We start from the raw sequence: 26,951 nt of genomic DNA on the forward strand, positions 1-26,951 counted from the left end.
TTTTTTAAAAAGTTGCTTTATATACATTTGTAACTAAAATTGACAAAATCTGTGGGTCAAAGCTAACCTGCATCTTACCTCACCCTGAATTTGACCAAAATGCATTGTATTTGTTGAAGGGCCACATGAGGGGGTGGGGATAGGGGTATCCTTTGGGAGTGTGTTAGATGGCTGTATAGCATTCTCCTCCCCCCCTCTGCTTTACTTCTGCCAAGTTAATCTATATTTCCTCTAATTCTTTCCTCACCACCCAGTTTTCTCCTTGTACTTTCTGTTTAAAGTGTTCTCTCCCAGGCTTCCCCTAAGGCATACTTACAGGTAGATGTGGATTCAGTCCTTTAGAGTCCTAAACTTTGTATCAAGTCTTTTCATCTAAAGTATTCAAATTATATAAGAATATTTACTAACGGAAACAAGATTTTTTTTTCCCTTCCTAATCTTAACGTTATGGTAGTCTGTGCTACGTACACAAAAATGTATGTATATATATATATATATCAAAAACAAACCCAACCTTGCCAACCACCTTGTATATGGTGCCCTTGAGAAGTTCAGAAGAGGGTGCCAGGTCCTCAGGAACTAGAGTTACGGATGGTTGTGAGCTTCCATGGGGGCGCTGGGAATAGAATCTTGGTCTTCTGCAAGAACAACAAGTGCTCTTAATTGCTGAGCTGTTTCTCCAGTTCCGTGCCTCTCTTGAGATGGCAAATTTTACTTCTGAGTGATGAGACAACTAACCTAATGGACACTGGTGTATGCATTAAGTGAGGTACCCAAGGAACACCTAAAGTGTTTAATTTGTAATACAATCTCCAGGATTTCATATTTGTGGGCATTATTATAACAATGGTCTCAGTTATTTTAACAAAAATCTTATTCTGAAGTTTAGTCATTTAGAATATAAACTTGTAAAAAATATAGTTTTGTAGCAGGGCAGGCAAGTACTGAATTTCTCAAAAGCTGCAAGAAAAATGAGAAGTGTGATTTCTCAAAAGTAGGAAAATATTTTAGAAGTATGTTTTAAGTGAGTCACCTAGAAGAACATTCACTATTCTTAACTATCTTTATACAGGGTCAGTCTCCAGCTTTATTACATACAGTAGTTATATACAAGACCAAGCACCACGAACCAGTAGAGATGTTATTAAGAAGAGTAAATGCTAAGTTGGGTACTTGGTACATGCTTGCATTCCAGCTACTTGAGAGCCTGAGCCTCCAGGCCTAATCCTTAGTACCATAAAAAAAAGGATGACTTTCAGAATATGTTCAAATTTCCAAGAGATACCTGTGAAAATTTTCTAAATTACTGAACAGTGCAGTGAGCCCAGTCAGAAACTCAGCTTCATCATGAAATGTTTTTATTAAATTTTTTTCTTTAAAATAATAAAAACTTAAAAAGCAAAGCTCTCACACTAGCCAAGTCAGAAACAGCCAATTTTCTGAATGAAAACAGTGCTTTTTAAATTTTTTATCTTATATTACTAAGTTGAAAGAATAAAAAAAGGATTACAGTTGGTACAGAATCACTGGGCCATCATAAGAACCCTGAGAAGAAATGTTTCTGGAGTCTACCACCTTCTGCAGCCGCTTGCTTCTGCTTTGTCATTCACTGACATTTCGACCCTGTCAGCTACCATATCCTCAGATGCTGAGTGCACGGGACCTTCTGATTGTCCTCCAGTGTAGGTGGGGGTGCTGTACTTCAACAGGATAGACTTAAACTGCATCAGAGGTGCATCCGTACGAATGCCCATTGGGTCAAAGTGGGTTCGACTTACTCGAAAGCCTGCTTGGGAAAGACAGCACAAAAACTTTTTTAACCTGCAACAGCAAAAGAAAAAGATATTAGGTTCTTAATGTTTTTACTCAAATCACAATGCCATTAAAACATGAAGTAAACATTCTGCTACTTTGAATATGCCTTACTTTGGCATATTCATCCCTTTAATGCTGTGTCTGTGGATGTTGTAATAAAAGGGAGGGTGTGCAGTGGCGTCAGTCTTCTGCTTCTTGGCTGTGTTTATGATCACTTCACCACTTTTCCTCTTTCCTGGAACACACAACAAGCATGCTCTTAAAAACTGCAGATGGAAGCCGGGCGGTGGTGGCGCACGCCTTTAATCCCAGCACTTGGGAGGCAGAGGCAGGTGGATCTCTATGAGTTCGAGGCCGGGCTGGACCGATAGCCTCCGAAACAATACAGAGAAACCCTGTCTCGTAAAAACCAAAACCAAAAACCAAAACAAAAAACAAAAAACAAAAAAAAAAACAAAAACAAAAACAAAAAAAAACTGCAGATGGAATGTTTTATAATTTTTTTGGTTACAGAATTCTCATTGTCCTTCACTCATGTAATCTGTCCAACTGTTGCTTGAGTTGGGACATTCTTCTACCTTCCTTAAGCCTCAACTGTTTTCACTTCTTGTATGAAGCCTGTTTATGAACCCAGGGCCTGTCACTTCCCCGATCACTATCGCCCATACAACACCACCAGAGCCTGACTAAATTCTGTCATTCTTTTTTTTTTTTGGTTTTTCGAGACAGGGTTTCTTCTGTGGCTTTGGAGGCTGTCCTGGAACTAGCTCTTGTAGACCAGGCTGGCCTCGAACTCACAGAGATCCGCATGCCTCTGCCTCCCAAGTGCTGGGATTAAAGGCGTGCGCCACCAACGCCCGGCTAATTCTGTCATTCTTTTTCCTTGTTCTTGTATGCAGGTCTTGTGTATGTGTAAATCCTTTTTCTCTAAATTCCTAGGGACAATGTCATACATTTTCTTACACCTGACTGCTTTACTGATACATAGTAAGTCTTCAATGAATGTGAAAAACAACAGAACCATCATGTATGAAATTCTCAAAATTAAAAAATCAAAATCAAAAAGGGCAAGAGAATGGCCCAGTAGTTAAGGAGTCACGATTCTTGGAAAGGACTGGGGTTCAGTTCTCAGCACCCACATGAAGTTTGACTAACCCGCACTCACACGTGCACATATCTTCTCCTAATATATATAAAACAATTATAAAACAACACCAACTTTGTCATTGTTCCAAGACTGGGTAAATGACAATAAATATCGACAAGAATTAAAACATAAATTTCAAGAGTACTAATACATATTGATAAAGTACAATATGTGATCTTATTGCTTATGTTTAAACACAGTACTTAGTCTTTCCATTTTAGGTGAAAGGAGGCAAATAAGTTATTCTGGCAGTTTATCTTTTCAAAAGGCTCGAGTGTGTGCATGTGCACATATATCGATATACACACAGGCACACACACACATACACACACAGGCACACACACACACACAGTAACTGAGACTTCAAATACTAAAAGGAAATTTTGCTCAAACTTCCAGCCTATGATTATTATATATTAAAAAAAAGGTCTTATTCTTGCCCAGGCTAGACAAGAGCTTTGTCTTAAAGATGTAAGCTCAAGAGATCCTCGTGCCTAAACCTCCTGCACTGCTGGCACTGCAAGAATGTGTCATGGTGCCCAGCTAAGCCTTGATTATATGTAGGTGTTATCCTCACATGTTATTTCTTCAGGACAAACAACTGACATATGCCACACATAAGTGCCCAGAAGGCAAATACAATGCATTAACATAGTAAATGACACTGAAAGATAAAATTATTGTTGAACAGTTTCTTTTTTACAATAAAACAAAAAAGGGTGGCATGGGACTCCTAAATTAAATTTTAAGCCAGATAATTTGATCATATTGTTACACAAAATCAATGGGACATGTAATGAAAAAAAATACACCCATATGTAGAACAAATCATAGAAAAGCCTACATGAGCCGGGCGGTGGTGGCGTACGCCTTTAATCCCAGCACTTGGGAGGCAGAGGCAGGCGGATCTCTGTGAGTTCGAGGCTAGCCTGGTCTACAAGAGCTAGTTCCAAGACACCCTCCAAAGCCACAAAGAAACCCTGTCTCAAAAAACCAAAAAAAAAAAAAAAAAAACCAAAAAAAAAAAAAAAAAAAAAAAGCCTACATGAGGAAATCCAACAGAATGCCTTAAGAGTAACTATTAGAAGCAGCACATGGATTTTCTTTTTGCTTGTGTTATACTAATAGTCTTCATGTAAACATAGAAGTCTATGGCTATAGAATATCCCACAGAGATTAGTTCAACTTCCTTAAAACATTATTTATGATTTATCTTCCACTCTTAAAAAGATTTAAGACATCTCTACTAAGAATGAAGACTCTGGTAAAGGGTCCACCACCAATTTAATGAGGTGGAAGCGTGCTCTGGGAGTCAGTTGCATTTCATTGAACATTTAAGTGAGTAACCACTACTACAATATTGCAGCCTGTACACAGGCTACTGCTCCCCAGCTTTAATGTGATGTATATTCTGTTTTTAAATCAGTATTTAAGACACATTTAGAATCTGACACTCAATAGTTACATAGCACAATATATACATACCCTGTGCACTGTAAATATCTACTGTGGTATCATCGGTAGTTTTAATAAATACACCATTTTCTTCTAAAATAAAAACAAATGGGAAATATTTATAGATGACATTAAGTAACAATTTAATGTTTAAATAAAACTGGAATCCCTTCCACATTTTTGCATATGCAAGAAAGATATGTTTTTAACTTTCTGGACCAGTGAGATAGCCCAGTAGGTAAAAGCACTTGCAACCTGAGTTCAATTCTCAGGACCCGTGTGGGGGCAGGACAGAACTGACTTTGTAAAGTTGTCCTTTGACCACCACACATGTGCCCACACACACTTAGCATACATATACATGGTAATGATAACATTAAAATAAAAAATATACTTTAGGTGGGGCATGGGGACACACATCTTTCATTTCAGCACTAAGAAGGTACAGGCAGGTAGATCTCTGAGTTCCAGGCCAGCTAAGCTATACAGTAAGATCCTGTCTTCAAAACAAAAGCAAAAGATGCACTTTAAGTTCACAATAGCAGCTTCTTTGTAGTACCTACAAAAGCATAAAGACTGGTATGCCATCCCCTTGTATTAAAGCCAGATGAACTGACAAATGAAGGAGTAAAAGGCAGCTTCAGAGAGTGAAAAGAATTGATTTTCTGCCTTTCAGTGGGTATTACCAGAAGTTTGAGCTATACTGATCCTGTAGTTACCTACGGTGTCTCTTTACAGAAGAACAGAAAGTGGACAGAGAGTGGCACGTATGGCAGTGTATACCCAGCAGTTTGGAGGTGAAGGCAAGAAGATAAGGAGTTCAAGGATAGCCTAGCTACATGTGACCTTCCTTCAGAAAAAAAAAGTAGCAGCCAAAATTTTAAAGCATGCTACATTATTTTTATTATAACATCAACATCAAGGATAATCTAACCAGGTGTTGGTGGCACACGTCTCTAATCCCAGCACTCGGGAGGCAGAGGTAGGCGAATCTCTGTGAGTTCAAGTTCAGCCTGGTCTACAGGGCAAGTACCAGAACAAGCTCTAAAACTACACACAGAGAAAACCTGTCTTGAAAACAAACAAACAACATGCCCCCCCCCAAAAAAAACAAAAAAGGATAATCTAGCAAGTCAGAGTCACCTTGCTTGTTGAGATTTGAAGGTGCATGAACAGAACACTGACTTTGGGGAGTACACTCTGATTCAAAGATCAGTGTCTTTATTAGGGGCTGAACGTCATCCAAACCATGGTGAAGAGATTCCAATAGCATTCTTTTTAGGAATCCAGTATTAAAAAGGGAACTTGACCTGGAAAAGAAAAGAGTATATAGAAAGCTGTGTTTGAGAAATGTTTATTTTCTTAAAAAATATTTTCCATAAATTAACTAAAATGTATTAACAAATTAATTGGATAGAATTCTAGAATCAGGAATTTCTATATACTAATTTCTCACCCTTTTCATCATGTTATCTTTGTAAACTATTAATATTAACTAAAAATTTTCATTCATATAAAATCAAGAATTTATTTGCTGGCCCTCAAAAGCTATAGAGTACTATAAACATGCGTTGGGTATGTGGAGAACACAGTCAAACAGAGAAGACAATCTGACTCCATAAAAGCCTGTAAAATGCTATGCATGTGAGCAGAACATAAGGCTAAGTGTCTCCATTTGGTGCCACCACACCTTTAAAGGAAGCACCGAGGAAGCAGACAGGTGGACCTTTATGACTTGAAGGCTAGCCTGGTCTATACAGGGAGTTTCAGGCTAGTGAAGGCTATAAAGGAAGACTCCATTTCAAAAAGGCTCAGGGGTGAATGCTTCCATTTAATTTGAGCAACATAGGCATAGCTGACAAAATGTGAATTCCAAGACAAAAATTCCAATCCTGGCTCCACCTACTAGCAATCTTGAGTAATAACAACTGTTCTCCTCCCAGAACTAGAGTCTGAACTAGGGCCTTATGCATGCCAGACAAGTGTCTTACCACTGAATCTGTATCTTCAGCCATTTTTTAATCCCCTCTGTCCCCAACAGTTTCACTAAGTTGCCCAGGCTGGTCTGGAACTCAAAGCTATAGTCTAAAAACTCACTGTATAGCAGCCTGGACCTTGTGATCCTCCTGCCTTAGGGGTAGTTGGGATTACTGGCCTACACCATCAAGCCCCATCTTTCTTCTGTGTCTTACATTGCTTATCATGCTACTGTAAGTAAAACTCCTCATGTACTTGTCATAAGAATAAGATAGCCTATGTATCATGCCTTGTACAAAGCATCTTCACTGAGTAGTAGCTATAAAGTAGTAAATGTAAATATTAAAAGGTAAGTTTATACTAAAGGATCATTTAAAAGTATAAAATGAGTAGTCAATGTAAGATATGTGGAAAGGAATTTAGAAGTTATTTAGGTTGAAACATTGAGATTTGAAATGAGTATAACTAAACTGAGGTTTAGGGAGAGGGAAGAGACTCTGAGAGTAATAACATGAATGATGGCTGGGGGTGGCAAGTAAGACTCATGCTTGGAAGGTGAAAAAACTAAATCCTGGCCCCAGCTTGCTGCTGTTGCTAATAATAATAATAATAATAATAATAATAATAATAATAATAATAATAATAATGGCCCCAGCTTGCTAATAATAACAATGATGATAATGATGTTAATAATAATTATTATTGTGGTCAGTTTTAACTAGCACTTAAAAAAACATCCATAATTTCCTGATTCATAAAATGAGGGAGCTGGGTGGGCTAGATCATCTTTCTGGAGACAGCAAACTGTCAGTCACAATTCCTGCTCTGTAAGCAGTGAGCAGGATCAGTGTGTGGGAGATGATATAGTTAAGAGAATACTGGAAGGTAGGGCTGGCTCAATGACCTTCAAATGTCTGTAAGGGATGAATCTCATCTTGGTGCTCCTATGGAGCGAGGTGGTAGAGACAAGAGACTCCGTGGAGGCCCTTGAACCTATAGTAGGGCAGGTACATTGGTAAAAGAGAGGGCCAGTTTCAAACAATGTAGGAGGTGCACATTGCATCAAGCACATTGCATCAAGCAAGGGATTCTACCTTTAAAATAAAAGATTTCTTATATTTCTAATTAAGTATGTATGTGTGGGTATGTGCATGTGAGTACAGGGGCATATGGAGGGTGGTGGTCAGAAGGGGTGTTGGATTTCCTGGAGCTGGAGATACAAACCGTTGTGAGCCACCTAATGGGTGCGGGGAAGCCAACACCCATGCTCTGCAAAAGCAGCAAGGGCTCCTAACTGCTGAGACATCTCCTCACCTCAGAGATGCTGTCTTTCAAAAACAAAACAGCCTCTTTCTTACCATTCGAACACAAGTTACTTAGTTTGCAGCTTATCTTCTGTCCTACTATCTTTTAGAAAATCAGAGAGAAATCTGAAAGTATCTCGGGTTCATAGAAGGGCAGTCCTAATTATCTGCTTAGACTTCAAGATGACCAGTAAATCAAACCTGATCATGGTATTTAGGCACATACCACAGGGGCCCAAGTTCTATTGCTGTCTTGCCAGGCATGCTTCCATGACAATTACAGGGCAGCTGTCTGTATGGGTTTTCTGTAAAAACAAAACATAAAAATATAAAGGATAAATGACAAATGTAAGTGGTATAACTGTTATGTTAATAACTATATACTAAAGACCTACTACGTACCAGGTACTGTGCTAAGAATTTTTTGCGTGTTTGAAAACTTAATCCTTAAAAACCTGTTGAAGGTAGGCACTGTTAAAAATTTCAGTCAAAGAAAGAATGTTCAGCTTTGGGTGGAAATGTTTGAGCAGTAGGGAGGGAATTAATTAAAAATGAGTGATGTTGAGAAAGCATGGTGATGCTTTGAATCTCAGTATTTGGGAGAGTCAGAAGCAGGCAGATCACTATGAGTTAAGGCCAGCCTGGGGTACAGAGTAAGACCCTGTCTCAAAAATCAAATAAAAACAAAAAACACCCCTCCCAATTAAGCTTTTTGTTTAACGTTCAACTCAGTACTAATCTTGCTAACGAGCATTTAGGGAAAAAAAATGGAATAGAACTGGCTGAGAGGGACAGATCAGTCTGCTGATCCCCCCCATGTGGACATACTCACTAAAAAAACAAGCCAACATCCTCAAAACAAACAAACAAAAAACCCACCTTAATCCATAGATTAAAGAATTAAATCATAAGAGGCTGGATTTAAAAAGAGGCATAAATAACACTATCTTTTAGTTATGAGAATATATGAAATCATATAACAATAAAAAATCCACATTATTTTGATATTTCAAAATTAGCTGGGTATAATTTATATGCAATAAAATATATACATTGTTTATTGAAAAGTAAATGAATTAAAATATATGTCCATTTAAACAACATCATAATCAAAATACAGATTTCTCTTGCTAAGTTTTCTAGTAATAAAAAAATGATTCAGCCAGCAGAGTATAGGCTACATACTCTCAGTGGTGCTGGGGTTGAACCAGGACCTCATTCATGTTAAGCAGATGCTCTACTACTGAGCTGCATCATCAGCTCTCAAAAATAGTCCTTTTAAAAATTAGAACCTAGCCAGGCGTTGGTGGTGTACCCCTTTAATCTCAGCACTCATGAGCAGAGGCAGGCGGATCTCTGTGAATTCGAGACCAGCCTGGTCTACAAGAGCTAGCTCAGGACAGCCTCCAAAGCCAGAGAAACCCTGTCTTGAAAAACAAAAACAAAACAACAAAAACCATTTATATTTAGCCAGAAACACAAAAATAATTTTCAGAAAGTATCTCTATCTATCTATCTATCTATCTATCTATCTATCTATCTATCTATCTATGTTTTTTCGAGAAAGGGTTTCTCTGTGGCTTTGGAGGCTGTCCTGGAACTAGCGCTTGTAGACCAGGCTGGTCTTGAACTTAGAGATCCGCCTGCCTCTGCCTCTTGAGTGCTGGTATTAAAGGTGTGTGCCGCCACCACCTGGCTATAAATTATTTTATAAAGACACATAGGCAATCTATCTGATTTATGTTCCTAAAATTAGTTAAAAGTGGAAAAACGATGTTATCTCTAGAGTTTTAATAAAGGGTAAGGCAAGAGTGCTACAACTCTCCAGCAGCAATCTTTGAAAGCAAAGCACAGTGGACATAGTTAGGACATGACATGATGCAGGCTCACTCACTGAGGGCTTGTAAGCAATGTACAGTCGGAGGGACTTCAGCTCACCTTCTACCATGTTACCATCCTTCTGAAAAATCCTCTCTTCGCACCACTGGCAATGGATCAGGTACTGGATTTTCTTGGCAGTCTCATCTGCTGAAGTCGGTCCCCTTAAGACCCTCACAACTACCAGCACAAAATGTTCCAGAGCCACTGCAAACAGTACTTCTATACCCTTGTTGCATCTTGCAGCAGCTCTGTTTAAGAAAGAAAAAAAAGGCACAAACTATTTTGATGGCTCTTCATTTTCTTTGTATAGCACTGCACTGACAGAACTAACCTAGCAGCAAACTGTGGGTGGATTGTGGGAAATTCAGTCTTTAGTAGCAGTACTTTCAAAGGATCGTTACCATGACTGACATACAAACTGCAATGCAGGAAATGAGGGTTATTAGGCAGGGTCTTCAGTCTTTAGACATTTCCCCTTTAGAAAATAGTGTTGTAACAAACAGGACTGCAGTCTCTTTCACTCAGCATGACTCTTCAGTATAATTACGATTACTAGTCTGAGTTTAGTCTATTTTTTTTCCTAAAAAAGCTTCTTCCAAACCATATGTGCTATTGAATACTGACTATATGCAGGATTATATGCTAGCTGCTGGATATGCAGTGAAAAAGTCAAAACCCTTTCCTCCAGTAGGTTAACAAAGTCTCTGGGTTAAGTTCTACAAGATACATCATTTCCAAACCTTCTTTGCTGTTATGAATGCTTTGAGTAAGTACACAGCATCATGTACAAATTTCATCACGGCTGTTTACTTAACATAGGCTGAAGATCTATGAAGACTAATAACCTATAATTATGCCAAGGCAAGAATTTTCATCTGAATGCTGCAGAACGTGTGTTGTTAGCAAGTGAATAGGCTGATCACTCATTATTGATACTCTCAATGACAAATTGCATTATTAAGTTATTCTTACAGGAGTGTTTGCTACTCTTGCAGAAAACCTGGGTTCGTTTTCCAGCATGGACATGGTGACTCAAAACTGCCTGTAACTCCAGTTCCAGAGAATCTGATGCCCTCTTCTGACCCTGGTGAGTTTCTGCATGTATATGGCATCCACATACACGTACGTACACGCACACGCACACACACACACACACACACACACACACACACACACACACACACACCCTAAAGTAAATACTGAAAAAATAGTTTTGTAGCATAAAATTATGTACACAGTAGATAATCTTCCTTCATTTCATATGTACACAGTAGATGATAATCTTCCTTCATTTTAACAGGTCTGAACTCCTAGGGAGATGCAGACAGACCTTCCGTTTCACAAGGTCATTTTGAGAATCAAACTAGAAGCCATCCTTTTATTCAGACTACATGAAAATGGAGTGATCTTTCAAAAAGCTTGTAAATCTAAAAGAACTTTTGTTTCTCCTTTTTATGTTGCCACCTCTTCCCACTCCTGTTATCAATGAATTAAGACAGGCTTGAAAATAGTCCTCACTTCTACTGTTTCTTTTTTATATTTCAGATGTAAGTGTTTCACTTCCAACAAAACAAGAGTAATAGTCATCAACATGGCTCAGTAGGTAAAAGAGCTTGTTGCCAAGCCTGATAACTGGGGGTGGTACCCAGAATCCACATGGCAGGAGAGAACCAACTATTTATTCCAAGTTGTCCTCTGACCTCCACACATTCACCTATACAAATACACACAAAATAAATGAATGCATGTAAAAAAAAAAAAACCACAAAATTAGAACCACTAAAATAAATCAAATTAAAATTACATATAGGGGATATAGAATTGGAAAATTCACATATATTTTGAAAAACAAGTACTCATTCATAGTATTATCTATTCAAAATCATGAGTCACACAAAAACATATTAGGCACACCATTGGCAATTTGGTACCTTGCCACTGCAGCTACGACAATTCTGGCTGCTAGTTCCTTGTAATACTCTGTTCGGACAATGTTACATCCATAGTGACGCCGGGCAACATGCTGTGCCTTGGCATATAAGGAACTGATATCTGTAGAAGTCACTGATACTATGCCAAGGTTTCTTACGTTTCTGAATGCAGAGTCTAGGTAGTTCACTGATGTTCCAAAAGGGTCTAGGTGTCTAAAATTAGATAGAAAACACACAATTTGAGTTTGTACCAGTAATCCACATTATACCAGTATTATTTCTAATGATAAAATTCCATAGGTTTGAAAGCAGTTTGCAAGGCAGGTGTGATGGCAACAAACTGGGATCCTAGCATTAGGAGGTAGGGGCAGGCTAACTTCCAGTTTGAAGCCAGCCTAAGCTGGAAGACTGTCTCAAAAAACAAACAAACAAACAAACAAATGAGAAAAAAATACCTTGCCAATCTCTTTTAAATACTTAATTAGGTTTTAAAAATAAACAACAAAATAGTCAATGACATGTCAAACACATGGGAACAAAAATCAGCCTAAGAGGAAAAGTTCATTGCTAGGAAGTCTGAAATTTTTCTTATTGGATATCTCAGGCCAAGGCCAAAAACTGTAATAAAATAAACCATCACAAATTTCTTATAAATCACCCACCTCTAGCCGACCTGTTTAATCTATATTTGACAAATGTTCTTTACTTACATGAAATCAAAAGATCTCAGGTGCATGAGCACATTGGCATCCATCCTGGTCACCTGGATATCACCAAGAGTGTCATCTTCTTCAAGGGCATCACCCTCTTCCTTTTCATCACTGTCTACAACCACTTTCAACTTGTTTAAATGGCAGTTTTTCTGAATCAAAGTCACAGAGTTTTCATTCAAGTCATTAATTGTGACTTTGACTGCATTCCCAAGGTGTTTTGCCCATTGTAATCCCATTATTCCTTGGGAGAGATGAGGGAGAATACACTCTTTAAATTAAATACATTTAAGTTATAATTAATAATGACTAAAAACATATGTTTTACACACACACACACACACCCCTCCCTTCCAAATCATCATGGTTTTATGAATGCCAAAGTACAATAAGAGGGCAATACCCTGCTGAAAAGGAAGATGGCAAGTTGAAAGTCCTGCTGCTCAAATTTACCCTTAAGCACCAGAAAACAAGGACAATGTGTTTTATTGTAGCCCAGGCTGCCTTGAAATTTTTTTTTTTTTTTTTTTTTTTAGTCAGGGTCTCACTATATAGCTCTGGCCATCCAGGAACTCACTACGTAGACAAGGCCGGCCTTGGACACAGGGATTCACCTGCCTCTGCTTCCCAAGTGTTGGGATTAAAGGTGAGCACCACCATGTGTGGCTCATGAAAACATTTTGCTAGACATAAAGAAGGCATTTTACAGAGGCTGGAGTTAAGAGCAATGGTAGCTTTTCCAGAGGACCTTGCACCCACATGGTGGCCACATCCAGCTCTAACACCAATTCCAGGGGATCTGATGCCCTCTTCTGGCCTCTGAAAGTACTGCATGGATTTGATGGACACATCCATGCAGGGAAAATACACATAAAAATAAATTTGAAAAATTAATTTTTTTACTTACCAGTGGCTCCAAAGGCATCTAGACACTCCAAAGGTTTTCGTTCCTCAGTCAAAGCAGCCAACGTACAGAATATTATCTGACTAGAAAGAAGGAGTGATCTGACGTTACTCTGCAGTACTATGGTTTCATCTTTGTAAAGAACATACATAGTATCTCCCTCATAGACATTCCCAAATTAATAGTTCATGACCTGTAAGTTTTGTGAGGTTAAACTATGAATCTAACTGAATTCTATCTAACAAGTATCCATTTATTTAATAAATAAAACTTTCCATTAGTCTGTACAGGTTTAATTAATTATATAAAAAGTCTGGCCTATTTTATTCTTTGACTGAAAAACTGGGTTGGCAGAAAAAGGAAACATTTTGAGAAGATGTTAAAATAGATGATTTTAGTCTTTATATAAATACAGAGGTTGAAAGAGGTAAACTGAAAAGTCTATTGCTCTATTTTCAATCTTACCGATTTAGTTTCATTTTGGGATTAAAATATGAATCTGTTTTCTGAGGAATAGAGTAGTTAGGACCAACTTGTATATCTGTGTCTGCCTCCTTCAAAATTTCATTAGATGATTTGGCAGTAGAAGCTAAAGAAGAAAAAAGATTATTACAGGGCAATTGAAAATAATGCTAGATATCCAATAGAATACGTTTTATAAAGTAACTATATTATTTTGTGCTAAAGCAAATTGTTAGGTAGATATAGGTAACACAAAAGAAAGTCACAGAACAAATTTATTCAATTGTCTGTGGAAAGAGTTGTGCCTAGGTAGACATTTGGTGAATTCGAGCAAGTTCATTCACTTAAAATTCTGACTGTGTATCATGTCACTGTTTCAGTACTATAAAAGCCAAGAATACCTTCAGATAGCACAAAACCCTAAAATATTGTATGATTAATTAAGTACACTATGCTCCCACACGCTGGCCCAGAGTAAACTGCAATCTCATAGAAACTGAGTATTTATAGGTTTGCTTTCCATTTGAGGGCTAAGTAAGACTCTCAGTATTTTCTGAACTCCTGATCTTCAGAACACTGGGGAGGCAGCGTTCCCCGGCCACCTGTGGATCCGAGGTGGAACTTAGCTCACCAGGCATGCACTGAAGGACTTCTATCCATTCAGCAATCTCGTGGGCCCCACTTTCCCATAATTATACTGTTAGACTAACCTGCATTCAAATGGCTATTAAGTAATGACAGGAACATTTTATACTTAGTACACATTATAATCCTTCATCTTACAAATTCAAATGGAATACTCATGTGAAATATGTATATATATTTAAAGTATTCAAGAGGTAAGACATATGTAACATCTGGAAAATTAATTATATCTTTTATTTGTCCTTTTTGGGTCAATATTATATTTAGGATACTAAATGTCACCCATATTTTACCTTCTGTAACATCAAAAAAGGTGACCTTTTCAGAGGAAGGTGGATCTCTGTGAGTTAAAGGCCAGTCTGGTCTAAAAAAGAGATTTCCAGACAGCCAGGGGATACACAGAGAAACCCTATCTGGAAAAACCACGAAAAGAAGACACCAAGTTTGGCATTAATGTCATTTGCAGTTTTTGTAACATTTATTAATATGTGTTGAGAATAGCTGGACGTTATTGGAAATATCATAGAAGGAAAAAATGTGAAGTTATAGATTACTTGTCAACCAAATAATTTATTTAATCAGTATGTTTTATTTGCTTGCTGTCTGAAAAGAATAAATGGATCGTTTTATTTAAGGACCTAATTATTAATATGTTAATGAGACTGCATAACTTACCAGCAATATACCTGGATTTAGTTTCTCCTTTATTCACGTGGCGCTTGACATGCCCCAGCATGTCAGTCCTTCTGGTGATTGTTGCTGAACAAATGATGCAATGATAATGGGCGCCCAATTTACTCGATACCTATCAAATAGAGCATTTGATTTAAACAGGTCACTAAGGCAATGAAATGCAAGCTTTAAGCTGTAATATGTTCATGAGTACTGGATTTAATAGTATAGAAGGTGATGGAACTCTGAAAGGATAACTTCTAATGACACATATATGCTTTGTTATAGGAGGCTACAAATTAGCTTTTCTAGTTTTCTCATTCATTCTGTTCAGTAAATCTCTGCATTGTTATTCATATAAGCCATACTATGGATGAGATGGTTAGCAGAGGTGCTGCTGCTAAGTTTAAATGGCCTTCTTAGAAAATAAGACCTGATCTGAAGTGTTTGTAGACTTCTTGGTATAGACTCTACCAAATCCAAGCTCAAGATACGACTGAGACAGATTTAAGTTACCAATATTACCACTAAATTTGTGACTCTGAAGAGAGATGGGACACTAGCATCCTCTTACAGTACTGACCTCATACAGATGTAAATAGATGTAAAAACCGAAAGGGCACAGATTAATTTTTAACAATATCCACATCTAGCAACCTGCTCTTTAGTCTAGTGTCTCATTTGAATGTTAGGGACAGAAAGAGAAATCTAGTTTTCAGGAATGTGGGCTGTGGACAGGATGGCTCAGCAGGTAAAGGTATTTGCTCTACAAGCCTGGTGACTTGAGTTTGATCTTTGGAACCCATGGTGGAAGGAGAGAGCTGACTCCTGAAGGAAAGTTGTGCTGTAGGAGCATGTTTTGTTTCTCTCTCTTATAATCTTTTTTTTTTTTTTTTCGAGACAGGGTTTCTCTGTGGCTTTGGAGGTCTCATAATCTTTCTTACGGCTGGAAACAAGAAGACTATTCTATCCCAGTGGTTCTTTATTAGCTTGCGTGTCTTTAGTGCTGGCACCCCTACTTAGATGAGACACAGCTGGTATGGGATAATCAAAAAAAGTAAACGGCAATCATATTTAACACACTGTGGTGACTTTGTGTGTGTGTGTGTGTGTGTGTGTGTGTGTGTGTGTGTGTGTGTGTGTGTGTGTGGTACTCATGCATGCCAGGCAAGTACTAGGCTACTGGATTACACCTACAGATCAAAAAGATGAAAAAAAGAAAGATCCAAAAGAAAGATTAACAATAAGGATCCTGTACAGACCTGGGGAAAAGGCTCAGAGTAATTGCTGTGCAAGCATGAGGACCTGAGCTTGAACCCTAACATCTGCATGAAAAGTCAGGAGTGGTAGTGTTTCTATAGTATAGGCCAATGCTGGGGAGGTAGAGACAGGCAGATCCTTAAAGCTCATGGCTGTCCAGCCTAGCTGAGTCAGTTAGTTCCAAGTTCAGTGACTGTTGGGGAAGTCTTATGTCAATAAAGCACTGTTGGGCCAATAGGAATCTAGATAGGTGGGACTAGGAGTCCAGGAGGACTCTGGGAAGGAGAAACACAAAAGAGTCGAGATGTAACGCCATGGGGTAGGAAGCCCGGAAACTTCTCCGGTAAGAGACATACTTAGATTAACAATTATGGGGTAATTACTTAAGTTAGAGCTAGCCAGTAAGAAATAAGCAAGGCCAACAGCTTCATAATGAATATAGCCTCCTGTGTGTTTATTTGGGACTAATGCGGCTCTAGAACCAGGTTGGCGGGAACGCTTCTCTCAAGGAAAAAGCTTCTCTTTACAAGTGACAGACTGTCTCAAAAAAATAGGGTTGAGTACAACAGAGGAAGACACCAAGACAAACTCTGGCCTCTACACATACATGCACACACAGAAAATACAGACACAGAATTTAACAAATTGATTCCTGGGTAGTATCACTAAAACAATTTTACAAGTTGTTTCCCCCTTTGGTCAAACTGATTTTATTAATAAGACATATGCACTTCAACCTGGGCTACAGAGCAATCAAGGCCACTCTGGGCTGCATGATAAGACACCATCTCAAAAAACAAAAGCCAAACCAAGCTCCCCGCCCCCAAGCCCCTCAGGTTCTTCATTGTTTAAAGTTAAACTTAAAAGGAAGAACAGAGGGAAGGAGAACATGAAATTGAAAAATGAAAATGAAGGTATTTACTAGCTCACAGATATCAGGAAGTTCCATTCCTTCATCAAAACTTACTACCGAAGCAAGAAATTATCTACTTGGATCTGATGCCCTCTTCAGTCCTCAATGGACACATGGAAGTGGTCCACAGACACACAGGCAGGCAAAACACCAATCCACACAAAATGAGAAAAATAAAATGAAATGAGCAGTTCAGTAGTACTTTTTTCTCTACATTTTATAGTATTCCTTCATGATCACTACAAAGCACTTAGAGAAGGACTTTAAAGTAAACAGGGCTAAGGATATAGTTGGTGCAGTACCGCTGAGCATGCGTGAAGTCCTGCATCAGTCCCCCAGTGATGTACAGCTGGAAGTGATGGCACACGCCTGTCATTCCAGTACTCAGGAAGCAAGGGCAGGAGGATCAGTAGTTCAAGGTCTTCCTTAGCTACTTAGTGGTCAGCCTGAGCTGTAGAAGGCTCTGTCTCAAAAATAAGTAAAATAAAAAAACCATACTGCTGAACATATACATTTTAAATCAACATATTATTGGCTCTTGTCAAAGTGTAATTTTTTTAAAGATTTATTTATGTATTTTATGTATATAGGTGTTTTGTCTGCATGTGCATCTGCACACCAGAAGATCCCATGGGACTCCCATGTGGGTGCTGGGAATTGAACTTGGGTTCTCTGGAAGAGCAGCCAGTGCTCTGGGCCACTGAGCCATTCCTTCAGCCCCGACAAGGTGCTGTAAAAATTGTGCTTTCTTTAAAGTCAATTAAATCTAAAAATAAGAGCAAACATACCTGTTCTCCAACAATGGTCGGTTTTACTGGTCGACAAGCTAAGTGACAGATGCACATCCTGTAGCCTAGAATGAAAAATGGCCAGCTGTGTTATTATTCATTAAACATCCTACTGGCATTGAATGTTGCTAGTATGTTTTTAATTTTCTAAGAATAATTAACATCACCCGTTGCGCTGACACATGCCTTTAATCCCAGCATTCAGAAGCAGAGGCAGGTGAATCTCTGTGAGTTTGAGGCCAGCCTGATCTACATAGTGAGTTCCAGGTCAGCCAGGGCTGTATAATGAGACCCTGTCTCAAAAAGAAAGAAAGAAAGAAAGAAAAAAAAAAAAAGATCATTAGGACTATTTTTCTATTTTAGCATCATAATCACCTAAACAACATTTACTTTATGAATGAGACAGATAGATATATCAATATAAACAAATACACGAGGCCTGTGTTCAGATTCCAGTTTTACCAGGATGTTCTGTTGTCTGGCACTGAGCTCGCCATCTCTTCTGCACCACCTTCAATTTCATCTTCTTTGCTTATTTACTAAACATACAGGATAGTCTTGCTTCCCCCTACCTCTAAGTCTTTTTTTTTTAACTTTATTTTTGAATTTATTATTTTTAGTTTGGGGTATTGATCTTTGGTTTTTTTTTTCCACACCCTAAAATTTAGATACTTATTAGGCTTGGTTAGTAGCTATATACTGCTTTGTTTGGTAAGTTTAACTTTTTACATGATTTCAATGATCTTTTATGGAAAGGAATCTCAAATTGTACTGCTAACTTATTCCCGGCACTAAGACCCCTAATCCTAATTGCTTGTTAAGGAATTTTAATTGATTACTGGTCATCTCAAAACTTATTTGTCAAAACATTGGGTATTGTGTAGCATGCTGTAAACCCAGCACTTGAGAGGTAGTAGCAGAGGATGTCATTCTCAGTTACACAGCTAGTTAAGGACAGCATGAGCTACCTGAGTTCCTGTCCTACCACAAACCATTATTCCATTTCTCTAGTTCTTTCTTTCTCTGGGTAATTTAAGGGATAAACTAGGACTTTCTACATGCTGAGGAATTACTCTACCAGTGAGCTATATCTCAGTCCCTCTGAACTTCCATGAACCAGACCTCTTCAGCTTTGTTTTGCTGAGCAAGCCATGCAGAGCAAGCTAGTTAGCTATACACTTCCACAGTCTCTGCTTCAGCTCCTGCCTCCAGGTTCTGCCCTGACTTCCAGGGATGATGGACTGCAACTTGTTGGTCACAGTGTTTTATCACAGCAATAGAAACCTAGTTAAGACTGTAGTTTCTTATAGGAACAGAAACTTTCAAGTCTGCTAGGATATACTGAACATATTTCGTCATTATAATTAGTGTTTTTAAAAATAATTTCTGAGTATCTTATATTCTATCAACATTCTGAAATTTTCAGCTATTGACTTTTTTCTAATATTAGTATCAATTATTTTATTTTCTTGCTTTTCTGCATTTACTTTGTCTTTAAAATTATATGTGAAACAGTAGCTGTTCTACAAGAGAAAAAGAAACTTACTAAAACACTATCTAACAAGTAACAGGAACCCCCAGGTTAGAGTTAGCCAATACGTCACAGTAACAGATGGCTACAAATATCTACTGAACTGTCATTTGTTTACTGCATTTAGGACTGTATACTGTCTTTTATTAAAAACATTAAATCATCATAATATAAAGTGAAAATACTTGATTTTGTTTACAGTACAATTACAAAGCTGGCAACAAATGTAGGCTTTGTGTACATCACTCTAGGTAAGATAAAATACTAACCTTCAAACTCGACTGAGATTTTCCAGTGTAAATTCTGAAGGTGTCGACGAAGCTTCTGACTACTACAAGCTCTGAATTTTTCCACAGGGCACAATGGACAAGTGTGACTTTTTTCTTAAAAAGAAGAAAAAGCACAAACTGTCAGCTATTTACTAATGCCTGGATTCAGCCACAGAAGCAGCAGGGGACCTCTCCATGTACTCTCCATGTACTCATCACCCTCTTAGATAAAGATTTTCTTAGCTGCAGGAAGAAAACATTTATTTTTGATCTTGGATGTCCTTCACAAGAATTGTAGCTCATGAACAACAATTATCTTTTAGCCTTGAAACTCTACTATTTGTGGCTAACTGATGATAGTTATTGTCAGTAGCAACAGAGACATTTAAAAATTACTATCGACTTCAGCTAAACTTTTGCCAGGGAGATTACCACTCCACACTTGAGAATGGAAAACCAGCAATATGGAATTTCTAGAAGGCAAGGCTGGGCAGAGATGCCTGAGCATCTGCTATGGTACTTCCCTACTACCCTGACAGCAACAAAGACAGCTGAAAGACAGGGTAAGAAAAAAAGAACACAGAGCATAATGCATTGCTATTCTGAGACCAGGTATAGGTAACACCATCATATCCTGAACTTCACCGCATTGCTACATTTATATGTATGCTCTTATTTATGAAGTATTGCTGAAATGACTAGATCATCAAAATGATGGTTCAGTAGGTAAAGGCATTTACTTGCTGTCAAGTCTGACAACTTGTGTTCAATGCCTGGGACCCACACACTGTTCACTGCCCTGTCCGACCAAAAAGCAGGTAAACAAATTACAGTCTCAAATTTAAATGTAAAGAAATAAGATATATAGAAATAACATATTAATAGAATTTTAATTCAAAAATATCTTTCAATAGTACAAGAACAAGTACAAATTCATTCTTGAATATATACTGCCTATTTTAAACAAACATGAAAACTAAGTACTTAGAATAGTAGAACTGGGCAGATGCAATGGCTCAGTGGTAAAGGCATCCGCCATCAAACCTTAGCGTCTCTGGGACTCACATGGAAGGAAAGTATTGATTTTCACAACGTGCCCTCTGACTTCTGCATGCATGCCATGGCATGCTCTCTTTTTCAAATAAAACATATTAAGAGAGTGACAGAGAGAGAGAATGTGAGGATGAATAGCAGAGCAGAAGCAGGAGAGTGGAGCACTGACACAATTTACAACTTTGTGTCAATTATGCTGCCTCCCTTTTATACCAGGGAATTTTAACTGCTTTGTTATTTATTTTTATTTTATGTGTACGTGTTTCACCTGAATGTATGTCTGTGTACCATGCACATGCCTGGTGCTTAGAGTGGCCAGTACAGGTGTTGGATTCCTTGGAACTAGAATTATATAAGTGGCTGTGACCCACCATGTGGATGCTGGGAACCGAACCCAGGTCCTCTGGAAGAGCAGCCAGTGCTCTTTACCAATGAGCTATTTCTCCAGTACTGTTTTGGGCTTAGACATGAAATTGCAATCCCCTTGAGGACATTATTTTACTACTGTTCTAGTTCAATGGGAATAAATTTAATCTATAACAAACTGTTTTCATGAGCTGAGAAATGATGATGCATTAGAAGTTAAATGAATGTTACAAAAAGAAAAAAAATGGAAACAAGAAAGATGTAAGACGTCTCAAAAAATCAAAGACGAAAAGAACAAATCAGAAGTGTGTGTACAGCAAACATGGATATACCTATACTCAGATTCTCTGAGTTCAGTGAACTGGCAGGGCCAACATCTCCTTCAGTCACAAGGGCTAACTTCTCCAGATCAGCAAGTCGTCTTTGAATTGAGATGTGTCTCTCTGAAAAGAAATTTTAAGAGTTAGAAAAGTGTTTAGCAATTTTTCCCATTCCATTTTTTTAGTTATTCACAGCATACAGACATTTACACTTTTGTTTTCTACAGTATAGTATAGTTAGTACCTCATGAGGACTGCTACAGTTCACATTAGAAAATGGCAAGTGTACCTCAGAATACAAAAAGTTACAGAGAAAAACTCCATTGTGTACCTTTCAGCTTTGGACTTTTATTTAGTCAAGGTAATTCCACAGAAAATGTTTCAACCCTAGGGGCTGCAGTGGGCAGAATGTTTGCTTAGCATCCAGTTAGACCCTGGTCTCATCCTCAGTCCCAAACAAATGGGGCACGATGGTGCACACCTGTAATTTTAGCCCTCAGAGGTGGAGGCAGGACAGGAAGCTCAGAGTCATTCTCAACTACAAAGTATCTTCAAACCCAGCCTGGGATATGGGAGACCATGTCAAAAACAAAAAACAACAAAATAAACAAAAACAAAAATTGAAAAATAAAATAACTTCTACCCTGTACAAAACAACTTGAGAACTATAATCCATGTTTTTTTTTTAATTTATTTACTTATTATGAATACAACACCCTGCCTCCATGTACACATCAGAAGAGGGCACTAGATCTCATTACAGATGGTTGTGAGCCACCATGTAGTTGCTGGGAATTGAACTCATGACCTCTGGAAGAGCAGTCAGTGCTCTTAACCTCTGAGCCATCTCTCCAGCCCTATAATCCATGTTCTGTGTCTTCAAAGAACTTTAATTACAGGCAAGAGATTAAGATGCTAATTTTTAAGATAATAATTATATAATGTAAGAGAAGATAAAATGACTATTAGATGTAAAGGTAATATGATACCAAGGACTGCCTAGCCAATCCTAAAAAGTGGCTGAGAATATAACTTATTAGAATTAACAAATGAATACAGTTTAACACATTATGAACAGAATTTCAATTAAGTACACTTGGTGACTAGTCTTTTTTTGTTGTTGTTGTTTTGATTCTTCAAGACTGGGTTTCTCTATGTAGCCCTGGCTGTTCTGGAACTTGATTCTGTAGGTCAGGCTGTAAGGCAGTGAATGTCTTTACCCACAGGTCCATCTCATCAGCTGAAAAATTAGTTCTTGAATGCAATTAATATGCATTTTAATTCTTATGCAGTTTATATTTCCCAATCATTTCTTTTTTTGGTCTCAGTTATGCACTTTCAGATTTCCTGAACTTTTTTTTTTTTTTTTTTTTTTTGGTTTTTCGAGACAGGGTTTCTCTGTGGCTTTGGAAGCTGTCCTGGAACTCGCTTGGTAGTCCAGGCTGGTCTCGAACTCACAGAGATCCACCTGCCTCTGCCTCCCGAGTGCTGGGATTAAAGGCGTGCGCCACCAACGCCCGGCTGATTTCCTAAACTTTACACATTCCTCTAGTTAGAAGCCTGTAAACTGTGAGTTAAGCATCCCAAAATATGTTTGACTATATTTTTGGTTTGGTTTGGTGTGTGTGTGTGTGTGTCTGGGGGAAGTAGTTCCAAACTGTGAAATCCATTGCTGAGTAAAGCAAGTAGAAATAATCTAGAAGTGAGTGAAAAAAGAAGTTGAGTCAAAGAATTAGACTCAGAAAGAATAAATGGGCAGTTTGAGAATTGAGGAGGAGAAGGAACCAAAGGAGAAGCGTATATGAAAGAGAAACGCACAAAACTAAGTAGTATATGGAACGATCAAGAGAAGACCACTGTATTTACTACATGGTCTCCAGTGGCTTTTTTTCTTTTTCTTTTTTGAGACAGGGTTTCTCTGTGTAGCCCTGGATGTCCTGGAACTCACTCTGTAGACCTCTAAATCAGATTTGCCTGCTCCAGCCTTGAGTGCTAGGATTAGGGGTATGTGCCACCACAGTCCAGCTTCCTGTGAGCTTTAAAAAGGTCAGAGAATAGATAACCAAATGGAAAGAGGAAGCAAAGGCAGAAAACTAGTGCAGATGTTTCCTCAGGAACTTTGGTACTGCAGAAAAGGAGACAGGTGAAATTGCAATTAGTTTTTTCTAAGGATGAGAAGTTCCAAATACATGTGCATTCCAAAGGAAAGGTATATTTACAGAATGGGAACCTGAATTTATATGACCAGGTAATATCAACTGAGGCAAACATCTCCAAAGAGACAGAGATAAGGGAGTAACCCTCAGGGCTCAGTCAATATACTAAATAATTTAAACCCTCCAATATTTGAATTCAATTTTTGATGCTGCCGCCTTCCTGTCTATTCTCCCAGCTTCATTTTCAGTCCACTCCTCCACTCATGGGTCTAATCTGTGTCCTTTCTTTGTCTTTCTCCCAGTAAACAACAAAAAGGCAGTAGTTGTACTTGATTATCTTTCTGGTAACTAAATGTTAAATACAGAACGGGTATTCAGCAGGCACCAAGGATAGTTAACTAGTTTAAAAAAAAACAAAACACCAGACTTTTTGAATTTAGGAGCACATTTTTATTCCTAATTCTGGAATGCAACACCATCAGGCATTTCTGCTCAAAAGACAATTTTCTAAGCAAAAGCAGAGTGACAGACATCAATGAATTATCTTTTTGCTTTTCCTTTTCGAGATAGGGGCTCACTATAGCTAAAACTGGTCTGGAACTCACTATGTAGTCCATGCTGGCTTCAAACTCATTGTTCTCCTGCCTCAGTTTCCCAAATGCTGGGATTACTGGTATGTGCCACTATGCTGGCTTAATTAATTTTCACATACCAGGCCATGCTCAAAAAGTTAAAATGAATGGGGGGGGCAATCTTTAGTTTTTAGAGCTGATAGTAATGGTCAAAAAAGAATCCATGTATACACACTAAACTACCACATTTGAAATCACCAAAGGTTCTGTCTTATAGTTCAGACAGAGCATGCAACACGTTATATAATGCTGCATAAAGGTATGCAATCTGTCAGTAGCATAGGATAAGACAAAGATCCCAAGTTGGGAAAACAAAACCGAAAACGATCTTGTCCACTATTGAAGGAAATTTTTAAAAATCTGTCTGAAAATTCGTGACAAACCTACAAATATCTGTGAAATCACTTTTTGGCTCAACATGGTAGATATCACTCTGTGTTTAAGGCAGACAACTTGTTGTCTTTTTTTTTTTTTTTTGTTAACATACTAATAATCAAGAAAGCAAACCTGTTGTTAAATCAGATAAATCCAATATACTAGAAGGTTCTTTCACAACTTCTGTTACTTTTTCTTCAATTTTCAACTCTAGTTCAGAATCACCATCTTCATCTTGCCTGGCTGCTCTGACTGACTTCAAAGGACTAACTAGATCATTTGAAAACACATTTTTTTTAGATGATTAGCGTGTGTTTGTAGGTTTCTTCAACAGCACAAACTCTTCAAGCTACACATTTATTTTAGCATTTATATGCAAATATTTCCAGGCCCCCACCCCAACACTTACCCACACTTTTGAGACAATGTCTCCTTAAGGAGCCCAGGCTGATCTCTAATTTACAAGCCCTCCTGCTACATTACAGACATGCACTACCATGTGGAGCCATTATCTATGCCCAGTGTCAGTATTAAAATGGTAAGGAGTCGAAGAAGACATACATTCCCCAAACTGCTGAACTACTTCAGGGCAGGGTGGTGCGCGCCATTAATCCCAGCACTTGGGAGGCAGAGGCAGGCGGATCTCTGTGAGTTCCAAGCTAGCCTGGTCTACAGAGAGAGTTCCAGGTCAGGCTCCAAAGCAATACAGAGAAACCATGTTTTGAAAAACAACAACAAAACAAACAAACAAAAAAATGTAAGCCGGAGGGCAGTAGCTATTTCCTTAAGAGTGTAAAACTCTCTACCCATCAGATTGTAGATAAAGAGAGGAAGAAAGAAAGGAAGGAAGGGAGGAAGGGAGGGAGGGAAGAAGGAAGGGTCTGTAGTTTGCACTAAAGGCACCCACTGGATGATTTTGTCTTTCCTGTGACTTGTCCTGCAACTCTTAAATATAGTTTTAGAACTGGAAAATCATTTTCTTAGATAATGACTTCTATATACATCAAAATTGGCCTAGAAATGTGAATTAATTTCTCATAAGTGATAATTCAGAAGTACAAAGATCAATTTATGAATCACAAGATTTGTTGAAAGAACTTGCTGAATTTTTCTTAGGCCCACTATATAAAGTGTTAGGAAGATCCTTATAGTGCTAATTATCAATCTTGTGTTTCCTGTATGATCCAATAAATCACCACTCAGAACATATATAAACACATTCAAGGAACAAAAATATGGGGTATTAAGTTTTCACAATCGTCTTCTGATGGAATGAAGTACAAATTGGCATTTAGCAGATTCTTCTCCATATAAGAATGGATTTCAAATTCTTTTTGAAATTCTGTAGTACACTACCGACAATTTAGTAAGACAAATCCACCTACGTGTGTGTGTGTGTGTGTGTGTAGGTCCTGACAGAAAAATTAGTTTACAGTTTCTAAATCTTGACAGGATCTCCACCTCAGATAGTAGTAACACAGTTGAAAGGAGTCATTTAACTGTTGGAGACTGGGTTGAGACGGAAACTACTAAAGACACTAACCGCCACCGCCACTAATCTCACTGTTTATTTTTATCTGCATCACCCCTGGCCTTCACAGATCCTTCATGACGATGTCCTCGAGGTTTATGGAGACACCCCCTTCCATTCTGTACTCCTTGCACGCTTACCTGCCGCTCTGGTTCCTCCTTCTCCCGTTTCCCTAATTCTGCCTTTCCACATTAAAAACCACCCCGGAGAAGGGCCTCCCCAGCGAGGCACGGTTTCTCGCTTCTCTGCGGCAGAAAGATCAGGCCGTCTGCACTTACTGCTTTCAGCCTCCTCGGGGACAGAGGCTAGGGACGGGGACAGGGCCGGAGCCGGGGCCGGGGCAAGGGCTGGGACTGGAGCCGAGTCCGGCGTCGGAGCCGAGTCCAGAGCCGAATCTGGGGCCGGGGTCGGGACCCTGACCTGGGCCTCCTCCTCCTCCTGGGGTGGCAGCTCCTCCTCCGCCATATTCTCCATAGTTACGGCCTCCGTGCCAGGGGACGCGGAGGGGACTCGCGGCGGAGCGATAGAATTGACGTTAATGCCCGCAGGACTGGATCCAGGGCCGGGAAGCAAATGGGAAGGTTGCACGCGTGCCACAGACAAACAGCGAAGCGCCAGGGACCCAACCCTGTCAGCAAGAAAACAGAAAGCCAGAGGCAGCGGTTCGAGCCTTCACCGGCTTCCCCTTCCCCGAGGCGTTACGACGCCACCACGGACTGCGCAGAAGCGTGTCGCGGACAGTGTCCAATGAGGAGAAAGAGTTCCGTTTCCTCGGTGCTTCTGGGCTCCGCCGGCCGCCACCGAACCGAGCTAAGACTACAATACCCAGGAGCCATCGCGCATCCTGGGCGGGG

General features: G+C 38.9%; 1 protein-coding gene across 4 annotated transcripts; it reads right to left on the bottom strand.

Annotated features, from left to right (window-relative positions):
• Positions 1 to 1,341: 1,341 nt before the first annotated feature.
• On the bottom strand, positions 1,342 to 26,842 carry Trmt1l (tRNA methyltransferase 1 like). 4 transcript variants are annotated; one of them, XM_005071270.4, is made up of 15 exons: positions 26,376 to 26,837; positions 21,416 to 21,526; positions 19,665 to 19,778; positions 17,865 to 17,929; positions 14,907 to 15,036; positions 13,590 to 13,713; positions 13,128 to 13,207; positions 12,221 to 12,464; positions 11,511 to 11,723; positions 9,637 to 9,827; positions 7,925 to 8,003; positions 5,561 to 5,727; positions 4,448 to 4,510; positions 1,927 to 2,050; positions 1,342 to 1,821 (listed from the first exon to the last, which is right to left on the bottom strand). In XM_005071270.4, exons 1-15 carry the CDS (start codon positions 26,569 to 26,571, stop codon positions 1,569 to 1,571), a joined length of 2,154 nt encoding a protein of 717 aa, XP_005071327.1. In that variant the 5' UTR covers positions 26,572 to 26,837; the 3' UTR covers positions 1,342 to 1,568. The 4 variants fall into 4 exon arrangements, with proteins under 4 accessions (XP_005071327.1, XP_012969837.1, XP_012969834.1 ...); XM_013114383.3 differs by having other exon boundaries at positions 26,518 to 26,829; XM_013114380.3 differs by lacking the exon at positions 4,448 to 4,510 and having other exon boundaries at positions 26,376 to 26,842.
• Between the last annotated feature and the right edge of the window lie 109 nt (positions 26,843 to 26,951).

Source organism: Mesocricetus auratus, unplaced genomic scaffold (assembly GCF_017639785.1).
Source record: "Mesocricetus auratus isolate SY011 unplaced genomic scaffold, BCM_Maur_2.0 Super-Scaffold_100676, whole genome shotgun sequence".
NCBI lineage: Eukaryota > Metazoa > Chordata > Mammalia > Rodentia > Cricetidae > Mesocricetus > Mesocricetus auratus.